Below are 24,004 nucleotides of genomic sequence, written 5' to 3' on the forward strand. Positions count from 1 at the left end.
AGATAGCCACCATTGTTCCTGTACCCAAAAAGGAAAAGGTAACTGAACTAAATGACTTCTGTCATCATGAAGTGCTTTGAGAGACTAGTCAAGGATCATATCACCTCCACCTTACCTGCCACCTTAGACCCACTTAATTTTGCATACCGCCTCAATAAGTCCACAGACGATGCAATTGCCATCACACTGCACACTGCCCTTTCCCATCTGGACAAGAGGAATACCTATGTAAGAATGCTGTTCATTGACTGCAGCTCAGCATTCAACACCGTAGCACCCTCCAAGCTCATCATTAAGCTTGAGGCTCTGGGTTTCAACCCCGCCCTGTGCATTTGGGTCCTGGACTTCCTTACGGGCCGCCCTCAGGTGGTGAAGGTAGGAAACAACATCTCCACTTCGCTGATCCTCAACACTGGGGGCCCAAAAGGGTGCGTGCTCAGCCCCCTCCTGTACTCCCTGTTCACCCATGACTGCGTGGCAATGCACGCCTCCAACTCAATCATCATGTTTGCAGACGACACAACAGTAGTAGGCTTGATCACCAACAACGACGAGACAGTTTATAGAGAGGAGGTGAGGACACTCGGAGTGTGGTGTCAGGAAAACAACCTCTCACTCAACGTCAACAAAACAAAGGAGATGATTGTGGACTTCAGAAAACAGCAGAGGGAGCAATCCCTATTCACATCGACGGGACAGCAGTGGAGAACGTGGAAAGTTCCTTGGCGTACACATCACGGACAAACTGAAATGGTCCACCCACAGTGTGGTGAAGAAGGCGCAACAGCGCCTCTTCAACCTCAGGAGGCTGAAGAAATTTGGCTTGCCACCTAAAACCCTCACAAACTTTTACAGATGCACAATTGAGAGCATTTTGTCGGGCTGTATCACCGCCTGGTACGGCAACTGCACTGCCCACAAACGCAGGGCTCTCCAGAGGGTGGTGCGGTCTGCACAACGCATCACCGGGGTTAAACTATCTGCCCTCCAGAACACCTACAGCACCCATTGTCACAGGAAGGCCAAAAATAAGGACAACAACCACCCGAGCCACTGCCTTTTCACCCCTCAACCATCCAGAAGGCAAGGTCAGTACAGGTGCATCAAAGCTGAGACAGAGAGACTGAAAAATAGCTTCTATCTCAAGACCATCAGACTGTTAAACAGCCGTCACTAACACAGAGAGGCTGCTGCCTACATACAGACTTGAAATCATTGGCCACTTTAATAAATCGATCACTAGTCACTTTAGTAATGTTTACATATCTTGCATTACTCATCTCATATGTACAGTATATACTGTATTTTATACCAGCTATTGCATCTTGCCTATGCCGCTCGGTCATTGCTCATCCATATATTTATGTGTATATATTCTTATTCCATCCCTTACTTAGATGTGTGTGTATTAGGTCTTTGTTGTGGAATTGTGAGATTACTTGATAGATATTACTGCACTGTCGGAACTAGAAGCACAAGCATTTCGCTATACTCGCAATAATATCTGCTAACCATGTGTATGTGACTAATACAATGTGATTTGATTTGATTGTATCACTAATGAAAGGCTTCTGTGATTACATATGGAGGAAGAAGAGCAGATCAGTTACTGTGAATGAGCGCTGCTTTGCTATTGAGAGAAAGGCCTTCCTGAAAGTCACACAGAGCTAAGCTCCAGCTGTAAATCAACCCTATAACTATTGCAGAGGGTAAAGGGTCTCATCTTGAATTGACTTCCTCCATGACAGAGTTCGGAGAGATGAGTTCATACATATTGTATACACTCGATGCACACACGCACACGCACACACACACACACACACACACTGCCCATGGAATACGAGAATGCAAGGCTTATTGTGTACATTATTTAAACTTATTGTAGAAACACAATCATTATTTAAACTTACTATAGTAACACAAAAAATGCAAGCCTACAGATCAATTCAAATCAAATCAAATGACATTTTATTTATCACCTGCTTCATAAACAACAGGTGTGGAGTAAAAGTGAAATACAATGCAAAAATGTAAAACAAAATTGAAATAGTGACGTGCGGAATAAATACACAGTGAATAACGAATAAGAAAAACGCGTAAAAATAGCATGGCTATATACAGGGAGTACCAGTACTGAGTCGATGTGCAGGGGTACGAGGTCATTGAGGTACAGTAGCTATGTACATATAGTGGGGGTAAAGAGACTAGGCAACAGGATTGTGAAAGTGTGTGTGTGTGTGTGTGTGAGTGTTTGTGTGGGGTCAGTATGAATGTGTGCAGTTGAAGTTGGAAGTTTACATACACCTTAGCCAAATACATTTAAAATCAGTTTTTCACAATTCCTGACATTTAATCCGAATAAAAATTCCCTGTCTTAGGTCAGTCAGGATCACCACTACATTTTAAGAATGTGAAATATCAGAATAATATTAGAGAGAATGATTTATTTCAGCTTTTATTTCTTTCATCACATTCCCAGTGGGTCAGAAGTTTACATACACTCAATTAGTATTTGGTAGCATTGCCTTTAAATTGTTTAACTTGGGTCAAATGTTTTGGGTAGCCTTCCACAAGCTTCCCACAATAAGTTAGTTGAATTTTGGCCCATTCCTCCTGACAGAGCTGGTGTAACTGAGTCAGGTATGTAGGCCTCCTTGCTCGCACATGCTTTTTCAGTTCTGCCCACAAATGTTCTATAGGATTGAGGTCAGGGCTTTTGTGATGGCCACTCCAATATCTTAACTTTTTTGTCCTTAAGCCATTTTGCCACAACTTTGGAATTATGCTTGGGGTCATTGTCCATTTGGAAGACCCATTTGCAACCAAGCTTTAACTTCCTGACTGATGTCTTGAGATGTTGCTTCAATATATCCACATAATTCCCTTCCTCATGATGCCATCTATTTTGTCAAGTGCACCAGTCCCTCCTTCAGCAAAGCAACCCCACAACATGATGCTACCACCCCCGTGCTTCACGGTTTAGATGGTGTTCTTCAGCTTGCAAACCTCCCCCTTTCTCCTCCAAACATAACGATGGTCATTATGGCCAAACAGTTCAACAGTTCAAAAGTACGATCTTTGTATATGTGTAGTTGCAAACCGTAGTCTGGCTTTTTTATGGCGGTTTTGGAGCAGTGGCTTCTTCCTTGCTGAGCAGCCTTTCAGGTTATGTCAATATAGGACTCGTTTTACTGTGGATATAGATACTTTTGTATCTGTTTCCTCCAGCATCTTCACAAGGTCCTTTGCTTTTGCCCTGGGATTGATTTGCACTTTTCACACCAAAGTAAGTTCATCTTCAGGAGACAGAACGCGTGTCCTTCCTGAGCGGTATGATGGCTGTGTGGTCCCATGGTGTTTACACTTGCGTACTATTGTTTGTACAGATGAACGTGGTACCTCCGGGAGTTTGGAAATTGCTCCCAAGGATGAACCAGACTTGTGGAGGTCTACAATTTTCTTTCTGAGGTCTTGGCTGATTTCTTTTGGTTTTCCCGTGTTCCCAAAGTACTGAGTTTCAAGGTAGGCCTTGAAATACATCTACAGGTTCACCTCCAATTGACTCAAATTATGTCAATTAGCCTAGCAGAAGCTTCTAAAGCCATGACATAATTTTCTGAAATTTCCAAGCTGTTTAAAGGCACAGTCAACTTAGTGTATGTAAACTTCTGACCCACTGTAATTGTGATACAGTGAATTATAAGTAAAATAATCTGTCTGTAAACAATTGTTGGAAAACTTACTTGTGTCATGCACAAAGTAGATGTCCTAACCGACTTGCCAAAACTATAGTTTGTTAACAAGAAATTTGTGGAGTGTTTGAAAAACAAGTTTTAATGACTCCAACCTAAGTGTATGTAAACTTCCGACTTCAACTGTATGTGTGTGGGCATTTGTAATGTGTGTGTGTGTGTGTGTTCGTTGGGGTGTCAGTGTAAGTATGTGTGAGTGTGTGGATAGAGTCCAGTGTGTGCCCATACTGTCAGTCTATCTGACACAGATCACTAAGAAACATGCCTCCGATTCCTGCAGACAGATATTTCTATCGTGAATACTTCCAAAGAGATTCCCTCGGCAGTCTTCAATCTTCCCACCCTGAGGAAATCTGGCTTTTCTATTTTCACAATTGAAACTTGCATCATTGTCTCCATTTAATCAGGGCCTTGTTTCAGACTAGCAACAAAAAAAGCCTGAGGAAGGAAGGAAGGAAAGAAGGGAAGGCAGAGAGAGAGAGGGAGAAACACACAGTGGTGTATTATAGAGAAATGGATTAAAAATAATATCATATCACACTCTGTTGAAAAGAGGCCTAATCTGGTGGAGGAGAATGGAAGGAAGACTCCACTGAATAGAAGAATAATTAAGGGAATCTATTACGGCTTTGCTAATGAATTTAAATAGGAAGAGATCCATCTCTCCAAGGTAACTATGGGCTCCATGAGAAGATAATAGAGCTGAAGAAATCATCACTTCACTGTTAATGTCTAAAGCTGTACAGTGCATGGCTGTAACACTGTAGTAATGAGGCTGCAGGCTGTAGTGCTGTGTTGTGGAGCTAATGGTATAGATAGTATGGTGCATAATATGATGTATTTCTCCATTGAAAGACTGTTGCTACTGGCTGTAGTGCTGTGCAGTAGTATGGTGTACTGGTGCATATGATGCTGCCATTCTCTACTCAAAGACAGTTTTGTTTATCAAATCAAAATCAAACTGTATTGATCACATGCGCCGAATACAACAGGTGTAGTAGACCTTACCGTGAAATGCTTACTTACAAGCCCTTAACCAACAATGTAGTTCAAGAAGAGGTATTTACCAAATAAAAAAAGTATAAAAAGTAACACAATAAAATAACAATAACACGGCTATATACAGGGGGTACCGGTACTGAGTCAATGTGCGGGGTTACAAGTTTGTTGAGGTAATTTGTACATGTAGGTAGGGGTGAAGTGACTATACATAGATAATAAACAGCGAGTAGCAGCAGTGTACAAAACAAATGGAGGGGGGGGGGTGTCAATGTAAATAGTCCGGTGGGTATTTGATTAATTGTTCAGAAGTCTTATGGCTTGGGGGTAGAAGCTGTTGAGGAGCCTTTTGGTCCTAGACTTGGCTCTCCGGTACCGCTTTCCGTGTGGTAGCAGAGAAACAGTCTATGACTTGGGTGACTGGAGTCTCTGACAATTTTATGGGCTTTCCTCTGACACCACCTATTATATAGGTCCTGGATGGCAGGAAGCTTGGCCCCAGTGATGTCCTGGGCCGTACGCACTACCCTCTGTAGCGCCTTACGGTCAGATGCCGAGCAGCTGCCATACCAGGTGGTGATGCAACCGGTCAGGATGCTCTCGATGGTGCAGCTGTATAACTTTTTTGAGGATCTGGGGACCCATGCCAGATCTTTTCAGTCTCCTGAGGGGGAAAAGGTTTTGTCGTGCCCTCTTCACGACTGTCTTGGTATGTTTGGACCATGATAGTTTGTTGGTGATGTGGACACCAAGGAACTTGAAACTCTCAACCCGCTCCACTACAGCCCCGTCAATGTTAATGGGGGCCTGTTTGGCCCGCCTTTTCCTGTAGTCCACGATCAGCTCCTTTGTCTTGCTCACATTGAAGGAGAGGTTGTTGTCCTGGCACCACACTGACAGTTCTCTGACTTCCTCCATATAGGCTGTCTCATCGTTGTCGGTGAACAGGCCTACCACTGTTGTGTCTTGAGCAAACTTAATGATGGTGTTGGAGTCGTGTTTGGCCACACAGACGTGGGTGAACAGGGAGTACAGGACATCTACATAGCTATTGTGTTTTTTGATGGTTTATGTTTGCTATAGTTCCTTGAGATCTTTGGTAAACTGTCGAATACTAGTCTTTGCTATATTCAGAATCCCTTGATATACATACATAATGTAAATATTTGCCCAAATCCTTTCAAGATTTAAATAATGGCATTTTGTTTGTTGTGACATTTTCTTGGTAATTCAACACTCTGTGAGATGGCCATCATCTGAGACTTTGATGTGAGAACAACATGTGGATATGTATATATTAGTAGGAAAACAGTGCATGCTTTTGTGTGTAGGGTGAGAATCCTGACATTTGGTCGGTGTGTGTGTGAGAGGAAGCTTGTTGAACATGTAGCAGGGTTCATTGAGGTACATGAGCGTGTTCAAGAGATGCCTAACCAGGATCAACAGACAGCCATGATGGTGGGCTGGAGTGGACCAGAGGCCCTGTTCTCATCACCCAGTCATCTCTACACATTAGGGTCGCTAACTTGGAGATTTGTGAGTTGTGTGTGCACACACACACATGCACACAGTTGTTGGCAATCACCAGCCAGTCATCTTCAAGACTAATTTCCTGGCATAATATGTTTCAGATGGTAATGGGTTGGAGAGAAAGAGAGGGAGAGGGAGAGGGAGAGGGAGAGGGAGAGGGAGAGGGAGAGGGAGAGGGAGAGACAGAAAGAGAGGAGAGGGGGAGGGCTTACAATTTCCATTGTAATATTGTCATTACACACACACACACTCTCTTTCTGCTATAACCACTTACCAGTTGTTTAAACACTGTTTAATGTTTACTATACTATTTGATAGTGTTGAACAGCCACAAAACAGTAGTCAGGTTGTTCAATAAAATAACAACATCTAACATACATCAAGGGGTTTATACATACTGAGAGAGAAACCTTCCATGGTGCCATGGATACATTTAAATTACCTGTAGTTTGGCCCCTCCCCTGTGTCTCCTCCTGAGGACCTCCACAGTCCCATAATGCACTGCAGCTGGCCATGCCGACAACAGCCAGGGTTGATTGAAAGCTGTAGTAAGTCATTGAGTAAGTCCCTCCGTGTTCTCTCTGTCACCTTCACTCCCCCTAGGCTGCCACATACCCGTAACAAACTCCTTACTCAACATGCCAGCCCACAATAACACCCAGAGACAGGCCAATTTTATGATTAATTTAGCTCAATAAAGAGCCTTTATTAAAGTTTACTTACTTATCAACAAGAGGCTGGCTGTGTGTGTGTTATTGGGCCTGGGCCTGGGCCTGTGAGCTGTGGAGAATTGGAGCTGATGGAGAGACTAGAAGTGTAGAGAAAGAGGAGAAGAGGGAGGGATGGATGGATGGATTAGAGGGGGCTCACTCTGCTCCTACTGAGTATGTTACCTGGATGAGCAGGGTGTAGTCAGGATATCTAAAACACAGACACACCGATCTCATATCAACACCAGGACACTAGGATATGCATCGTCACGATTGCCTACACAAATGCCTACACACAATTACACACAATCCCTCTAGTTCTCCGCAGTAAGGCCTATGACAACATGGCAGTACAACACGGCAGAACAGAGGGGCTTGGTGTTTGTTTTGCCCACTAATAGATATCCTGTCTATGGGGAGAGTAAGCGGGGGGTTGGGAGAGAGAGAGAGAGAATGAGAGACAGAGACGAGAGACAGAGACGAGAGACAGAGAGAGAGCAGAGAGAGAGCAGAGAGAGACAGAGACGGGAGACAGAGGGGTGGAGGGAAGGGGGAATGTCATGGTGATTTAGTTGTGAGTGAGAGGGGAGAGAGGGGAGAGAGGGTGAGGAGACACAGACCCGGGGCCTCAGCTCTGGCTGGTCAGAGACAGATTTTAATCAGAGAGGCTGGAGAGCCAGAGGCCCCCCAGGGGCCCTACGCATCACATGGCATTACAGCGCAGACAAAACAACACCAGCACCCAGACGACTAGCCTAGCCTCCAAATAAAAGATAACCCTGCCAACACACATCACCATCATCATCATCCAGCCCACTGCTGCCTTAATCTGGCTCATCCTCCAACACTAATTAACTTCATTGAGGGGATAAATGACACATCCTAGTTTAACTTCATTGAGGGGATAAATGACACATCCTAGTTTAACTTCATTGAGGGGATAAATGACACATCCTAGTTTAACTTCATTGAGAGGATAAATGACACATCCTAGTTTAACTTCATTGAGGGGCTAAATGACACATCCTAGTTTAACTTCAATGAGGGGATAAATTACACATCCTAGTTTAACTTCAATGAGGGGATAAATGACACATCCTAGTTTAACTTCATTGAGGGGATAAATTACACATCCTAGTTTAACTTCATTGAGAGGATAAATGACACATCCTAGTTTAACTTCATTGAGAGGATAAATGACACATCCTAGTTTAACTTCATTGAGAGGATAAATGACACATCCTAGTTTAACTTCATTGAGAGGATAAATGACACATCCTAGTTTAACTTCATTGAGAGGATAAATGACACATCCTAGTTTAACTTCATTGAGGGGATAAATGACACATCCTAGTTTAACTTCATTGAGGGGATAAATGACACATCCTAGTTTAACTTCATTGAGGGGATAAATGACACATCCTAGTTTAACTTCAATGAGGGGATAAATGACACATCCACATTTAAAAAAAAATGTAAAAAAATTTAGGCTTATCTTTATTTTCTATCATAGTAGGCCTTGGGATTTTTGGGAATAATCAGATCAGACTCATTATTATATGTGTGATTTAAAAACGAAATTAAATAATTAGCATGTTAAGTAATGAATGAATGGTTTAATTTTAATTTAACTTAATTTCCTGCATTTAGTTTTTCATCTGAAGCCAAATGATCTGTGAATGGCGAGGGCGGGTTCTTTGTTTGGAGTAGTGATGTATTCAGACCCTTTATTCTAAAATTGATTAAATTGTTATTTTCCCTCATCAATCTACACAATATACCCCATAATGACAAAGCAAAAACAGGTTTTTAGAAATTGTTGCTAATTTATAAAACAAATATACACTAGCCTTTCAAAAGTTTGGGGTCACTTAGAAATGTTCTTGTTTTTTAAAGAAAAACACATTTTCTCTCCATTAAAACAACATCAAATTTATCAGAAATACTGTGTAGACATTGTTAATGTTGTAAATGACTATTGTAGCATGATTTTTTATGGAATATGTACATAAGTGGCCCATCATCAGCAACCATCACTCCTGTGTTCCAATGGCACGTTGTGTTAACATATCCAAGTTTATCATTTTAAAAGGCTAATTGATAATTAGAAAATCCTTTTGCAATTATGTTAGCATAGCTGATAACTGTTGTTCTGATTCTCTAAGACGAGTCTTGGTGGTTCCAAACTTCTTCCATTTAAGAATGACGGAGGCCACTGTGCTTTGTGGACTTTCTTTTTTTGGTACCGTTCCCTAGATCTGTGCCTCGACACAATCCTGTCTCAGACATCAACGGATAATTCCTTCGTCGTCATGGCTTGGTTTTTGCTCTGACATAAACTGTCAACTGTGGGACCTTATATAGACAGGTGTGTGCCTTTCCAAATCATGTCCAATCAATTGAATTTACCACAGCTGTACTCCAATCAAGGATGATCAATGCAGCTGAGCTCAATTTCGAGTCTCAAAGTGAAGGGTCTGAATACTTACGTAAATAAGGTATTTCTGTTCAGTTTTTTATACATTTGCAAAAATATCTAAGAACCTGTTTTCGCTTTGTCGTTCTGGGGTAATGTGTGTAGATTGCTGAGGATTTATTTTAATTTCATCCATTTTGGAACTTAACAAAATGTGGAAAGAATGTGTCATACAGTACCATGTCTATGAGGCCTATACTGTATGACTCAGGGGTGTCTAGACTGACGTGTCCAGTGGGAGTGAGGGTAGTGTGGGGGTTTCCCCTGATTCAGGTGTGTGATGGGGCCTTTTCAGTGGGCATGTGCTGCCAGTGGCTGCCTGGTCTCATAGCTGCTCTGCTATCTACAGCCTTTCCTTTTCCCGTGGCTGCTCCTCTCTCCAGTGGCCCCGCCTCTCTCAGGGTGTTTTTGTTCCAATCAAAAGAGCCAGAGCATCATGACTGAGCTAGCGTGTCCCTGTGACCACCAGAGCTCCGGCGTGAAGGCTGCAGCCACGTCACTCGCGTCACCGCTTTAGGCCATGCCACCCAATCTCTTTCCAACTTCGGAGGCACCACGTCAGGCCTTGCCATTTAAGATATTTAATAAATCTCTCTCCATTCAGAGAGAGAGAGAGAGAGAGAGAGAGAGAGAGAGAGAGAGAGAGAGAGAGAGAGAGAGAGAGAGAGAGAGAGAGAGAGCAAGGAAGAGAGAGAGAGAGAGAGAGCAAGGAAGAGAGAGAGAGAGCAAGGAAGAGAGAGAGAGAGAGAGAGCAAGGAAGAGAGAGAGAGAGAGAGAGAGAGAGAGAGAGAGAGAGAGAGCAAGGATGAGAGAGGGAGAGAGAGCAAGGAAGAGAGAGAGAGAGAGAGCAAGGAAGAGAGAGAGAGAGAGCAAGGAAGAGAGAGAGAGCAAGGAAGAGAGATAGAGCAAGGAAGAGAGAGAGAGCAAGGAAGAGAGAGAGAGCAAGGAAGAGAGAGAGCAAGGAAGAGAGGAGCGAGAGCAAGGAAGAGAGAAGGAGGGAGGGAGGGAAGAACGAGGCGGAAGAATAGACAGCGTCAGGTGTAATGTTCATATTGGCTGACACAAGGGAAAAGCCAGCTTTTAAAGCATTTAGCTTTAATTTCAGTCAGGAGTGACATAATTGATTTTAATGAGATGTTTATAGAGTGAAGTGGCGGTGTTGCTAAATCATTCGCAAGGCTTGCTGCCTGCTTGGTTCTTCAGAGGCTCACACAGCACTGGGGAAAAGAGAGAAAAGCACTCAACCAGCCGCTGCCAAAATTCACACAGTCCCCCTTGCCCCCCCCATCTCAGACTTAAACCAACCTCCCCACTTCCCCATCCCAGCCAGCCCACTCTGTGGCCCACCTTCTCTGCACTGTGATTGACACTACACCAGAGTGATTATAAAGACACTTCTCTCTGGGAAGTTACTGAGGCAGTGTGGACAGCAGAGAATGGTCCCTTTCCTATCCTTCACCCCCTCCACCCCTCAGGGAAAGACAGACTGTCACTCTGCAGCTGGCGACCACACCACTCCACCACCCCCCGTCCTCCAGAGTGTCACCCACCCTGCAGCAGCTTCACTTCCCTTTTATTAACACCTTTTAAAATAGACATTATTAATATCACACTATTTTATTCCTGAACTCCCACACCATTACACGACTGACAGTAACCACCCACAACACCATATTATCATCCAAACTGCCGACACAACCGCTTCAGGCAAACAATCAGGACAAGGGTGGGGAAATGACAGGTTTAGGTCCTGATTTATTCAGCAGGACAGCGGTTTCCAACGGCAACCCTCAGTCATGATTTCCATACAACAAACGTAAGGAGCTATTTTGATTGCTTTCCAATCAAGCGAGACAAACACTAATTCGATTTTTTTGAGGGACTGGAATTAGGGGTATGGAACTTGGAGCGTGGATGACTGGCATTTCTCTCTGATAAGTTGCTCTCATATCAGTCTCCTTACGCACTTCTGTTTACTGTCAGCCGTTTATTATTACAGAGAGTGAAGGAGTAAGCTGCAGATTCTGAGTCGCAAACGCCACCTTATTCCCCATATAGTACAGTGCTTTTGACCAGGGCCCATGGGGCGCTATGTAGGGAATAGAGTGCCATTTGGTACACACCCAGTATGTTTTCAGAGATTAGAGATGTCTGGGTTTATCCTACCTTTTTATGATTGTTTGTCTAATGTGCTGTATGCTGTAGATGTCATGTCACCATGGTTATTTGGCATATTAGAAAATAGCCCTTTCTTTGCTTTTCTTGCCCTCTTCCCTGTTCCTTTCTCTCCTCTCTTTTTGTTTCCTATAATAACATTGTGTATTTTCATGATGGAAGTCTCACAGTCCAACTAAGTTAGGTAGGCAACGAGGATGCAACAGTTTGAATGGTTGACATCCCAATGAAATGGTATCTGATACTGTATCTATATGACACAGACATTCCATTGACTGTTATGTGATCATGTGGTAATGTGATGATATGAATGATCTGTGATGTGGTTGGAAGTGATGATGACACATTGTCTCTCTTGTTGGAGACGGAAGCTGGTGTCATATTTCTGATGGTTGACATCCCACTGAGTTGTTGTGACGTAGCCTATTGACGGTGATGTGATGACATGATGAGGACACATTCTCTCTGTTGTTTCACAGATAGACATGGCTCTCATGAACAGATGTGGAATCTTTATTTGATCACCCTGTTGCAAGAGAACTTTCCTGCAATGCAGAAAATGTAAAGCTTGTAGTGTATTTGAGGTTAAAAAAGGCTTCTGGATTTTGTAATTTCCGCTTTTGAAATTTCAGACTTGATTTTCCCTTGAAGAAAAATGTATCAACCCCTACAAAAATCTCCATTACTTATAATCCACATAATAATTCACATTTCTGTTGCTGCAGGATTATTTTCCTGCTGTAGCAAACTGACCCATATTAAGATCCTACATCTGTAGACTGATGCACGTGGTGTGAACTAGTAATATGGGATGATTTGTGATGCGGTGATGACACATGGTCTCTCTGTTCCACATACAGACACTGCGTTCATGTCCGATGCTGTGATGTAGGCATCCAATTGACTGTGAAAATCAAATCAAATTGTATTGGTCACGTACACATATTTTTCAGATGTTATTGCAGGTGCAGCAAAATGCTTCTGTTTCTGACTCCAACAGTACAGTAATAAAGTGCCTGGCAGATATCTCAACTTGGATGTCAACCCACCACCTCAAGCACCAACCTTGACAAGATGGAGCTGCTCTTCCTCCTGGGGAAGGCCTGCCCGCTCAAAGACCTCTCCATCACGGTTGACTCCACAGTGTCGCCCTCCCAGAGTGCAAAGAACCTTGGCATGACCCTGGATGTCACCCTGTCATTTTCTGCAAACATCAAAGCAGTGACCCGCTCCTGCAGGTTCATGCTCTACAACATCTGTAGAGTACGACCCTACCTCACACAGGAAGTGGCACAGGTCCTAATCCAGGCTCTTGTCATCTCCCGTCTGGACTACTGTAACTCGTGTTGGCTGGGCTCCCCGCTTGTGCCATCAAATCCCTGCAATTTATCCAGAATGCTGCAGCCGCCTGGTGTTCAACTTTCCCAAGTTCCCCCATGTCACCCTGCTCCTCAGCACACTCCACTGGCTTTCAGTCGAAGCTCGCATCCACTACAAGATCATGATGCTTAATTATGGAACAGCAAGAGGACCTGCCCCTCCCTACCTTCAGGCTATGCTCAAACTCTACACCCCAACCTGAGCACTCCATTCTGCCACCTCAGGTCTCTTGGCCCTTCCACCCCTATGGGAGGCCAGCTCCCGCTCAGCCGAGTCCAAGCTCTTCTCTGTCCTGGCACCCAATGGTGGAAGTAGCTTCCCCCTAAAAACCTGAACCAGCACTTGATCCCCCCCCCCGCCCGTTCTAGCTCGGGCTCTACTGATACCTACTTTGAGGAAAAATGTCTAATATATACACTACCATTCAAAAGTTTGGGGTCACTTAGAAATTGATTTGATTTTGAAAGGAAAGCAAAAAAATGTGTCCATTAAAATAACATCAAATTGATCAGAAATACAGTGTAGACATTGTTAATGTTGAGACTGGAGTTTTGCAGGTAGTACACAGATCGAGATCTTCAGTTTTGTACGAGATTTTCAGTTTCTTGGCAATTTCTCGCATGGAATAGCCTTCATTTCTCACAACAAGAATAGACTGACGAGTTTCAGAAGAAGGTTATTTGTTTTGATTTGATTTGATTTGAAGTCTAAAGAAGGCCAGTTTTAGTGCTTCTTTAATCACGACAACAGTTCTCAGCTGTGCTAACATAATTGCAAAAGAGTTTTCTAATGATCAATTAGCCTTTTAAAGTGATAAACTTGGATTAGCTAACATAACATGTCATTGGAACACAGGAGTGATGGTTGCTGATAATGGGCCTCTGTACGCCTATGTAGATATTCCATAAAATTCTTCCGTTTCCAGCTACAATAGTAATTTACAACATTAACAATGTCTACACGGTATTTGTGATGAATTTGATGTTATTTTAATGGACAAAAAATTTGCTTTTCTTTAAAAAACAAGGACATTTCTCAGTGACCCCAAACGTTTGAACGGTACGATGCGTTCAGAAAGTATTCACACCCCTTGACCTTTTCCTCATTTTGTTGTTACAGCCTGAATTTAAAATTGATTCGATGTAGATTTTCTGTCACTGGCCTACACACAATACCTTATAATGTCAAAGTTGAATTATATTTTTAGATTTCTTTTTAAATTAAATATAAATTAAAAGCTGATATGTCTTGCGTCAATAAGCATTCAACCCCTTTGAAATGGTAAGCCTAAATAAGTTCAGAAGTAAAAATGTGCTTAACAAGTCACATAATAAGTTGTGTTGATGTACTATGTGTGCAATAATAGTGTTTAACATGATTTTTCAATGACTACCTCATCTCTGTACCCCACACATACAATTACCAGTTAATATCAGTTGAGCAGTGAATTTCAAACACAGATTCAACCACAAAGACCAGGGAGGTTATACAAATGCCCCGCAAAGGAGGGCAACTATTGGTAGATGGGTAAAACAAATCAGACATTGAATATCCCTTTGAGCATGGTAATAATAATAATATCATATAATAACACTTTGGATGGCGTATCAATACACCAAGTCACTACAAAGATACAGGTGTCCTTCCTAACCCAGTTGCCGGAGAGGAAGGAAAACGCTCAGGGATTTCACCATGAGGGCAATGGTGACTTTAAAACAGTTACAGAGATTAATGGCTGTGATAGGAGAAAACTGAAGATGGATCAACAACTTTGTTGTTACTCCACAAAACTAACCTAAATGACAGAGTGAAAGAAGGAAGCCTGTATAGAATAAAATTATTTGAAAACATTCATCCTGTTTGCAATAAGGCACTAAAGTAAAACTGCAAAAAATGTGCCAAAGAAATGTACTTTTTGTCCTGAATACAAAGCGTTATGTATGGGGTAAATCCAACACAAAACGTCACTGAGTACCACTCTTCATATTTTGAAGCATGGTGGTGGCAGCATCATGTTATGGGTATGCTTGTCATCAGCAAGGACTACAGAGTTTTTTAGGATACAAATATATGGAATAGAGCTTTGCACAGGCAAAATCCTAGAAGAAAACCTGGTTTAGTCTGCTTTCCACCAGACACTGGGAGACAAATTCACCTTTCAGCAGGACAATAACCTAAAACACAAGGGAAAATATACACTGGAGTTGCTTACCAATAAGACATTGAATATTCCTGAGTGGCGTAGTTACAGTTTTGACTTAAATCAGCTTGGAAATCTATGGCAAGACTGGGAAATGGCTGTCTAGCAATGATCAACATCCAACTTGACAGAACTGTAAGAATTTTAAAAAGAATAATGTGCAAATATAGTGTAATCCAGATGTGCAAAGCTCTTAGAGCAGGGATCATCAATTAGATTCAGCCGCCGGCCGATTTTTTCTTGAGCGGATAGTCGGGGGCTGGAAAATAATTACAAATAATTTGTAGACTGTAAATTGACCTCAAGAAGCCCAAACAGATATGTTTGAATAAAATATAATAATTTCAGACCTTGCTTACATGTGTACAAGATCACGTTGTCTCTCTATTATGCGTGGGAATAATTGTGAACAGATTTCTTAAATTAACATCACATGGAGCTAATTTCCTGCTGTTTTATCTTTAATAACAGTCTTTTATGTTCAACAATGAAAATTACACACACATTTTTTTCTCCAACTTTTGTCTTTATTTTTTTGCTCAGAAAACTTAGGGGGGGCAAAACAAAACACCCGCGGGCCAAATTCGGACAGAGGGCCACCAGTTGGGGAACCTTGTCTTAGAGATTTACTCAGAAAGACTCAGCTGTGATTCTAACATATATCAACTCAGGGTGTGAATAATTATGTAAAATAGATATTTATGTATTTAATTTGTAATACATTTGCAAAAGTGTCTAAAAACATGTTTTTACTTTGTCATTCTGGAGTATTGTGTGTAGATGGGTGAGATTTTTTATTTATTTAATTCATTTTGAATTCAGGCTGTAACACAAAATGCAGATTAAGTCAAGGGGTTTGAATACTTTCTGAAGACACTGTATGTATATAATGGTGTGTATAGACAGTATGGACAGTATATGAATAGGAAAGTTGTGTACAGCAGTAGTTATATAGGATGAGCCATGACTACAATACAGTATATACATATAAAGTGGGTCAAACAGTATGGAAACATTATTAAAGTGACCAGTGTTCAATGACTATGTAGATAGGGCAGCAATCAATGTGGATTTGGGCATGCTCTCTCTGCTGTTTCCTGAAGTCCACGATTAGCTCCTTCGTTTTGTTGACATTGAAGGAGAAGTTATTTTCCTGGTACCACTCTGCCAGGGCCCTCACCTCCTCCATGTAGGCTGTCTCGTCATTGTTGGTAATCAGGTCTCCCACTGTTGTGTCATTAGCAAACTTGAGTTGGAGAAGTGAGTGACCACGCAGTCATGAGTGAACAGGGAGTACAGGAGGGGGCAGAGCATGCAACCCTTGTGCAGGATCAGCATGGGGAGATGTTGTTGCCTACCCTCACCACCTGGAGTTGGCCAATCAGGAAGTCCAGGATCTAGTTGCAGAGGGCGGGTTTCAGACCCAGGGCCCTGAGCTTAGTGATGAGCTTGGAGGGTACTATGGTGTTGAAGGCTGAGCTGTGGTCAATGAACATACATAGGTATTCCTCTTGTCCAGATGGGATAGGGCAGTGTGCAGTTCAATGGCGATTGCGTCATCTGTGGATCTGTTGTATGAAAATTGTAGTGGGCCAAGGCTGTCAGGAACAGTAGAGGTGACATGATCCTTAACTAGCCTCTCAAAGCACTTCATGATGACAGAAGTGGGTGTTACGGGGCGATAGTCATTTAGTTCAGTTACCTTCGCTTTCTTGGGTACAGGAACAATGGTGGACATCTTGAAGCAAGTGGGGACAACAGACTGATGAAATTATACTGAACAAAAATATAAATGCAACAAGTGTTGGTCCCATGTTTCATGAGCCGAAATAAAATATTTCAGAAATTTCCATATGCACAGAAAGCACATTTCTCTCAAATGTTGGCCACTTGTTTACATCCATGTTAGTGAGCATTTCTCCTTTTCCGAGATAATCCATCCACCTAACATGTGTGGCAATCAAGAAGCTTATTAAACAGCATGATCATTACACAGTTGCACATTGGGCTGAGGACATTAAAAGGCCACTCTGAAATGTGCAGTTTTGTCACACAATGTCACAGATGTCTCAGGTTTTGAGGCAGCGTGCAATCGGCATGCTGACTGCAGGAATGTCTACCAGAGCTGTTGCCAGAGAATGTAATGTTAATTTCTCTAAAATAAGCCGACTCCAACATAATTTTCGGGAATTTGGCAGTACGTCCAACCGGCCTCTCAACTACAGACCACGTGTAACCACCCCAGCCCAGGACCTCCAGATCCGGCTTTTTCGTCAACGGGATCATCTGATACCAGCCACCCGGAGACAGCTGATGAAACTGAGGAGTATTTCTGTCTGTCATAAAGCCCTTTTGTGGGAAAAAACTCAATCTGATTGGCTGGGCCTGGCTCCCCAGTGGGTGGGCCTGGCTCCCAAGTGGGTGGGCCTATGCCCTCCCAGGTCCACCCATGGCTGCGCTCCTGCCTAGTCATGTGACATCCATAGATTAGGGCATAAATTATTTACTTCAATTGACTGATTTCCTTATATGAACTGTAACTCCGTAAAACCCTTGAAAGTGTTGCATGTTGCGTTTATATTTTTGTTCAGTGTATATAAAACATTTAAATTCTACATTCTCTCTGTTGTTTTCCAGACGGACGCTGCGCTCATGTACGATGCCGTGCACGTGGTGGCCGTGGCCGTGCAGCAGTCTCAGCAGATCACTGTCAGCTCCCTACAGTGCAACAGACACAAACCCTGGCGCTTTGGGAACAGATTCATGGCCCTCATCAAAGAGGTACGTAGTATTACACATTACACACCGGCCCACTGGAAAGGCAGGGGAGGGATGGACATGGAGAGAGAGAATGAAAGAGCAAGAGATAGCCTGCACACACAGGAGAGAGAGAATGAAAGAGCGAGAGAACACCTACAACACACATAGGAGAGAGACACACAAGAGAGACATACAGAGAGACAAGCTGGATGGTGACAGGGGGGCAAATCAAAGAAATCAATGTAAATGAAAGAGAAAGGCTTTGTTTTTACTGCATTTTTACAGTATGTACGTTCATACTGCTCCGAGAGCAGCAACCATCTTATTCTTAAACCTGTCTCTCTGTTTTCATATCATGTCCCTACAGAATGGGTCTACATAATCTTAATCTGGGCTAATTATTCCTCAGTGTGCTAGATAGATTCTGGAAACTGGGGCGGTTAACCCAAACCTCCCTGTCTGTCTGTTAGGCAGTTAAAGATATATAGCCCAGGCTATATTTAGGGTCTGTAAAGCCTAGCTACCCTGTTCTGTTCTGTTTGCTCTGTGAGATATCACCAGAACACTCACACTGCTCGCGGCTGGGGGGTTGCGTGGGTGGAGGGTGGGGAGGGAGGAATGGGGGGGATGAGGTTTTGACATATTAAAGCTCTTGGTCTCGAACCGCCGCGCAAATAATCTCACATCTCGCCACTTCTAGTGCTCTCTCTCTCTAAGCCTGTGGACCAGTACTAGGGTCAGCCCTCATAAATGACACCGCTGTTTAGCCTGATGGTCTTTATACACCACTGCATTGTCAATCCAGATTGACACACAGGGTAACATTACACTATCGGTGCATGGCCACTGTATCACAGGCTAACACTGAACTATCACTGCATGGCCACTGTATCACAGGCTAACACTGAACTATCACTGCATGGCCACTGTATCACAGGCTAACACTGAACTATCACTGCATGGCCACTGTATCACAGGCTAACACTGAACTATCACTGCATGGCCACTGTATCACAGGCTAACACTGAACTATCACTGCCTGGCCACTGTATCACAGGCTAACACTGAACTATCACTGCCTGGCGGGTAGGAGCACTGGGCCAGTAACCGAAAGGTTGCCGGATCGAATCCCCGAGCTGACAAGGTAAAAAATTGTCGTTCTGCCTCTGAGCAAGGCAGGTATCCCACTGTTCCCCAGGCGCCGATGATGTGGATGTCGATTAAGGCAGCCCTCCGCACCTCTCTGATTCAGAGGGGTTGGATTAAATGCGGAAGACACATTTCAGTTGACTACATTCAGTTGTACTACTGACTAGGCATCCCCCTTTCCCTACACTATCAATGAATCATCCCTGTATGACAGGCTAACATTACACTATCACTGAATCACCACTGTATGACAGGCTAACATTACACTATCACTGAATAACCACTGTATGACAGGCTAACATTACACTATCACTGAATCACCACTGTATGACAGGCTAACATTACACTATCACTGAATCACCACTGTATGACAGGCTAACATTACACTATCACTGAATCACCACTGTATGACAGCCTAACATTACACTATCACTGAATCACCACTGTATGACAGGCTAACATTACACTATCACTGTATCACAGGCTAACATTACACTATCACTGTATCACAGGCTAATATTACACTATCACTGAATCGCCACTGTATCACAGGCTAACATTACACTATCACTGAATCACCACTGTATTACAGGCTAACATTACACTATCACTGTATCACCACTGTATCACAGGCTAACATTACACTATCACTGAATCACCACTGTATGACAGACTAACATTACACTATCACTGTATTACAGGCTAACATTACACTATCACTGAATCACCACTGTATCACAGGCTAACATTACACTATCACTGAACCACCACTGTATGACAGGCTAACATTACACTGTCACTGAACCACCACTGTATCACAGGCTAACATTACACTATCACTGTATCACCACTGTATCACAGGCTAACATTACACTATCACTGAACCACCACTGTATGACAGGCTAACATTACACTATCACTGAACCACCACTGTATCACAGGCTAACATTACACTGTCACTGAATCACCACTGTATGACAGCCTAACATTACACTATCACTGAACCACCACTGTATCACAGGCTAACATTACACTGAACATACTACATCTATTTAAAACTGATTTATTAAAATGTATTTCATATGTATTTCTTTAAATGTATTTAAACCTAGATTATGACCAATTTCCACTGTTATTTTCAACATAACCATGTCCAACCACATAGGCAGGTAAGTGTGGTTATTTCTTGGAAATTCACAATCTTCTTTCATCTAGCATTCTCTTTCCAACATAGAGGAACAATGTGACACTTATGAGCCTGTAATAACATGACGTTAGATGAGTCAATCTGCAGGTTCTTTCTGAAATAACATCCGCTTTAAGCCAGTTGCTCCTGCTTCTCTAAGAAAAGGACACAGAATTCAACACTTGCTGTGCAATGTAACACAAGAGAGTTCAGTGCTTAGGGCCACTTTTATGCTCAATTTTCAGCATTCCTAAGCAGTGCCTGTATCGTTACAGATTGGGTAATAACTAACTCACTGTTACTAAAGCAACGATCAGAATTATGTCCAAAAAGAGTCTGTGTCCTGGAGAAAGCTGAGTTTGTGTGTATTAATAAGTAATATACAGTGTGTGTGTGGTATTAATAAGTAATATACAGTGTGTGTGTGGTATTAATACGTAATATACAGTGTGTGTGTGGTATTAATAAGTAATATACAGTGTGTGTGTGTGGTATTAATAAGTAATATACAGTGTGTGTGTGGTATTAATAAGTAATATACAGTGTGTGTGTGGTATTAATACGTAATATACAGTGTGTGTGTGGTATTAATACGTAATATACAGTGTGTGTGTGGTATTAATAAGTAATATACAGTGTGTGTGTGTGGTATTAATAAGTAATATACAGTGTGTGTGTGTGTGGTATTAATAAGTAATATACAGTGTGTGTGTGGTATTAATACGTAATATACAGTGTGTGTGTGTGGTATTAATAAGTAATATACAGTGTGTGTGTGTGGTATTAATAAGTAATATACAGTGTGTGTGGTATTAATAAGTAATATACAGTGTGTGTGTGTGGTATTAATAAGTAATATACAGTGTGTGTGTGTGGTATTAATAAGTAATATACAGTGTGTGTGTGTGGTATTAATAAGTAATATACAGTGTGTGTGTGTGGTATTAATAAGTAATATACAGTGTGTGTGTGTGTGTGTGTGTGTGTGTGTGTGTGTGTGGTATTAATAAGTAATATACAGTGTGTGTGTGGTATTAATAAGTAATATACAGTGTGTGTGTGTGTGTGTGGTATTAATAAGGAATATACAGTGTGTGTGTGGTATTAATAAGTAATATACAGTGTGTGTGTGTGGTATTAATAAGTAATATACAGTGTGTGTGTGTGTGGTATTAATAAGTCATATACAGTGTGTGAGTGGGTGTGTGTTTGTGTCTGTCTGTGTGTGCAGCATACCTTTGTGTGTTTGTGTGCCTTTGCTTAAAGGTGAACTATAATGAATAATGAATGTCTCTATTTTGCTGAGAATGAGTGTGACCTCTTGCTCTTTGGTTATGATGAATCTCTCGCTCTATTTCCCTCTTCCATCCCTTTCTCCCTTTCTTCCATTCCCTATCTCTCTCTCTCTCTCTCTCTCTCTCCCTCTCTCTGTCTATTTCTCTGTCTCTCTCTCTGTCTCTCTCTCTCTCCCCTTCCTCCCTCTCTCGCTTCCTACACCTCTCTCTTTCTCTCCTCCAGGCCCACTGGGATGGCTTGACTGGGCGGATCACTTTCAACAGAACCAACGGCTTGAGGACAGACTTTGACCTGGATGTGATTAGTCTGAAGGAGGATGGACTGGAGAAGGTACTAGGGGCGTGTGTGTGTGTGTGTGTGTGTGTGTGTGTGTGTGTGTGTGTGTGTGTGTGTGTGTGTGTGTGTGTGTGTGTGTGTGTGTGTGTGTGTGTGTGTGTGTGTGTGTGTGTTTGAGTGTGCATGTTTATAATACATGACCATGTGTGCACATCTATGGAGGAGATAACTCATAAACAAAAGCTTGTCAACACAACAGATCCAAACACCAACCTACACCCACACACACACACACACACCCTCCTAACACACATGCTCCCCTGTGTGTGCCTCTCAGCTGCTCCTGACCTCCCCATCCCTCTCTGTGGCGTGTGTCTGCGCCTCCATGAATAATTTACTCTCTTAATGAAAAAACCTTCAGGAGCCCTCCAGCCTCATGAAGTCTGAATTAAACAGTTGATTTACAATTACAAAGCAGCCATCTCTAAGGCCTCAGTAGTGGGCATCAGAGAGAGGAGCAGGACTGTTGTGTCTGTAGTGGGTTGGTGCTGCAGAGCAGAGTGTCTGCTGAGATGAGAAGCCCTGTAGCGGGTAAGAGAATAACACAGCCAGGATGAGAGGCCCCTGCAGGCTCGCCCCTCTCCTCCTCCTCCTCTTCTTTCTGCTTCCACCAACCCCTCCTTACACACTCACTCACATGCACACACATACACTCAGTACTCCACCTCTTCAGCTCAAGCACACATTCCCAGAATTCTCCAGCACCCTTAGGACACGGCTGACAGCAGGTTGAACTCTTAACTCTTAACCTGCGGGATGTGATATAAGAGCTGATCTAGGATCAGGATCTGCCTCTAGCTCTCTGTGGAAGAGGAGTGTGTGTGTGTGTGTGTGTGTGTGTGTGTGTGTGTGTGTGTGTGTGTGTGTGTGTGTGTGTGTGGGTGTGGGTGTGTGTGTGTGGGTGGGTGGGCGTGTGTTTGTAATAACACACCTCACATCATATTTTCTCATAGACACACTTTCTTCCCTGAACAGTATTTCTGCGTAGAAGATATAACTGAAGTGCACTAAATGCTAATGTTTTGTCTGTGTTTTTCCCCTCAGATTGGAACATGGGACCCTCCTAGTGGCTTGAACATGACAGACCACCAGAAAGGGAAGACATCCAATGTCACAGACTCCTTAGCCAACAGATCTCTAGTTGTCTCCACCATACTGGTAAGTACCATTCCCTCTTTGCTCTGTGGTAGACACTTTTTGTCTATTCATAGAGAACTTAAATTGCTGTACTAACTGTCAGCTGGGTGCTATAACAGAGTTCTACCATGTCTATATAAGTGATTATGAATGCCTAGAACTGCTCTAAGACTTAATTGACTCCTTGGAAAAGGTGTTATTCCTTTTTAGTTTTCTTTGAAAAGTGCTCCACTTGATTTTCTCAGGATGGTTGTCGGCCTGTGAGCGAATTGAATGGAAGTAGCCAAAAGTACACCACTTTTAAATTACCAGTCCACACTTCACTTCACTGCTGGGGAGAGGTCCCTTTCCAATTGGTTGAGAACAGTTTCAGGCAGGGCTAATTGGCTGATTGATTGTCCAATACGATGTCATGGTTTAAGGCTCTCTCTCTATCTAGCATTTTATTAGTCCCTCTGTCGAGGAGTTGTTTCTCTACCCAGTGATGCTAAACCCAGACATTCAGGGGAACTCTGGGGGAAGTTAAAGAGTGCCCTAGGATCTCTAATGCTTCTCTATGAGTCACACAGACCGACTCACGGCTGTACTTCCTCAGGTTTCATCCAACCGTCTTTGGCATTTTAGAAAAGCGCTATAAAAATCCTGTGTATTGTTATTATTCACTCTATAGAAGATTTATAAAAAAACACTTAGCTTCAGCGATGAGTGTATCACTCCCCATCCTGTGGCGTCTATCTGTTGGGGTGGAGTTGACTGTGAGTTGTAAAGAAAGTCTGCTCTGGTGCAGTAGGGATTCTGTAGGCTACACGACGACTCCATCCCTCCTATCTCCTCCGTCTGAAATCCATACCAGAGCCCGCCACAATTGACTCATCACGACTAAACAGGAAGCTTCTAGAATCAAGAAAATTAACGCAA

General features: G+C 42.7%; 1 protein-coding gene across 1 annotated transcript in view; it reads left to right on the plus strand.

Moving 5' to 3' along the window:
- LOC120031313 (glutamate receptor ionotropic, kainate 2) overlaps positions 1 to 24,004 on the plus strand; it is a 284,742-nt gene that overhangs the window by 139,812 nt on the left and 120,926 nt on the right. The window contains exons 7-9 of the mRNA XM_038977019.1: positions 17,860 to 18,003; positions 21,836 to 21,943; positions 22,994 to 23,107. Coding sequence (XP_038832947.1) covers positions 17,860 to 18,003; positions 21,836 to 21,943; positions 22,994 to 23,107 — 366 coding nt within the window. The remainder of the gene's footprint in view (positions 1 to 17,859; positions 18,004 to 21,835; positions 21,944 to 22,993; positions 23,108 to 24,004) is intronic.

The sequence above is a fragment of the Salvelinus namaycush genome, chromosome 37 (genome assembly GCF_016432855.1).
Source record: "Salvelinus namaycush isolate Seneca chromosome 37, SaNama_1.0, whole genome shotgun sequence".
Taxonomy (NCBI): Eukaryota; Metazoa; Chordata; class Actinopteri; order Salmoniformes; family Salmonidae; genus Salvelinus; species Salvelinus namaycush.